A 1353-nucleotide genomic window follows, 5' to 3' on the forward strand; every position below is an offset into this window, starting at 1 on the left:
TCATTACCTTCATATGAATTGTTCTCAAAGGTATGAAATTGATTTCCTTGAGGAATGCATCCTTCGAGATGATTGTAGGAGAGATTTAAGACTTCCAGAGATGTAAGACAAGCAAATTGTGCGGGTATCTCTCCTACAAGATGGTTACCTGACAGGTCCACTGATTCAACTGAAGATAAACTTCCAAGTGATGGTGGAATATGACCTAGCAATCCATTATGAGATAAATTTAGAACGCGAAGTGCAATGAGTTCACCTATGATACTTGGAATATGTCCTTCAAATTTGTTGTTTGAAAGATCAATAGTGGTGTACAGAAACAAGATTCTCACAACTTCAAACTCCAATCCCTTTGTTGCGACAGCTATAGAGTTCTCATAATACCCATAGCTGTCATCACTCGGTGCCTTCTTTGATGGATCAATTTTCCTCATGGCTCTGAAATGTTGAAACAAACTCATCGGTAATTTTCCCGTGATGGCATTGGAAGAGAGATCTAACAACCGAAGTTCAGGATACATGTTTTCACTTCCTAAAGTTCTAATGGGCCCATGCAACTTATTCGATCTCAAGCTTAAAACTCTTAGCTCAGGAAGAGTTCCCAACCACATTGGAAATGTATCATTGAGGAGATTGTCACCTAAATCAACAACTTCCAATCGTTGGCAGTTTTCCAAGGATCGTGGAATTTTTCCCTCTAGCTTATTTCCATGAAAATTGAAGCTTCCGAGTGCACTTCCAATGCTAAAAGTTGTTGGAAGAGTACCGGAAAGATCGTTGTGCTGCATATCAAGAACCTCAAGATGACGACTCATGTTGCCAAAACATTGCGGAATTGCTCCTTTTAGATTGTTTCTACCCAAATCTAGAATTTGCAGTGATGTTAAATTGCAGATAGACGACGAGAGCTCTCCACTGAGATTATTATGTGGCATCATCACATACTGAAGGCCACTGATATTTCCCAAGCATTGCAGGATTTTTCCCTTCAAGTTGTTTCTCGACAAATACAGGAGTGTCAGTGATGTCAAATTACAAATAAATGAAGGAATTCCCTCAGTTGTCAGATTGTTGTCACCGAGAGACAGATATTGCAAGTTTCTCAAATTGCCAAAGGAAAACGGAATTGAACCAGTGAGTTGATTATCCCATAATTCCAGAAAATTGAGGTTTTTCAGATTCCCCAACACACTAGGAATTGGGCCAGAGAGTTGATTAGCATACAGGTTTATAAATTTGAGCTCAGTTAAGTTACCTATAGTTTTTGGAATTGGGCCAGAAAGATTGTTTGTGTGTAAGCTTAAATTCTGAAGTGACTTCATCTTCCCTATTTCTGCAGGAATAGAGCCAGAA

General features: G+C 39.1%; 1 protein-coding gene across 1 annotated transcript in view; it reads right to left on the reverse strand.

Moving 5' to 3' along the window:
• The window catches only part of LOC124885153 (receptor-like protein 9DC3), a 3546-nt gene extending 2224 nt beyond the window's left edge, over nt 1-1322 (reverse strand). The window contains exon 1 of the mRNA XM_047401775.1: nt 8-1322. Within this exon, the coding sequence (XP_047257731.1) occupies nt 8-1322 (1315 nt within the window). The remainder of the gene's footprint in view (nt 1-7) is intronic.
• Between the last annotated feature and the right edge of the window lie 31 nt (nt 1323-1353).

This window comes from Capsicum annuum, chromosome 12 (genome assembly GCF_002878395.1).
Source record: "Capsicum annuum cultivar UCD-10X-F1 chromosome 12, UCD10Xv1.1, whole genome shotgun sequence".
Taxonomy (NCBI): domain Eukaryota; kingdom Viridiplantae; phylum Streptophyta; class Magnoliopsida; order Solanales; family Solanaceae; genus Capsicum; species Capsicum annuum.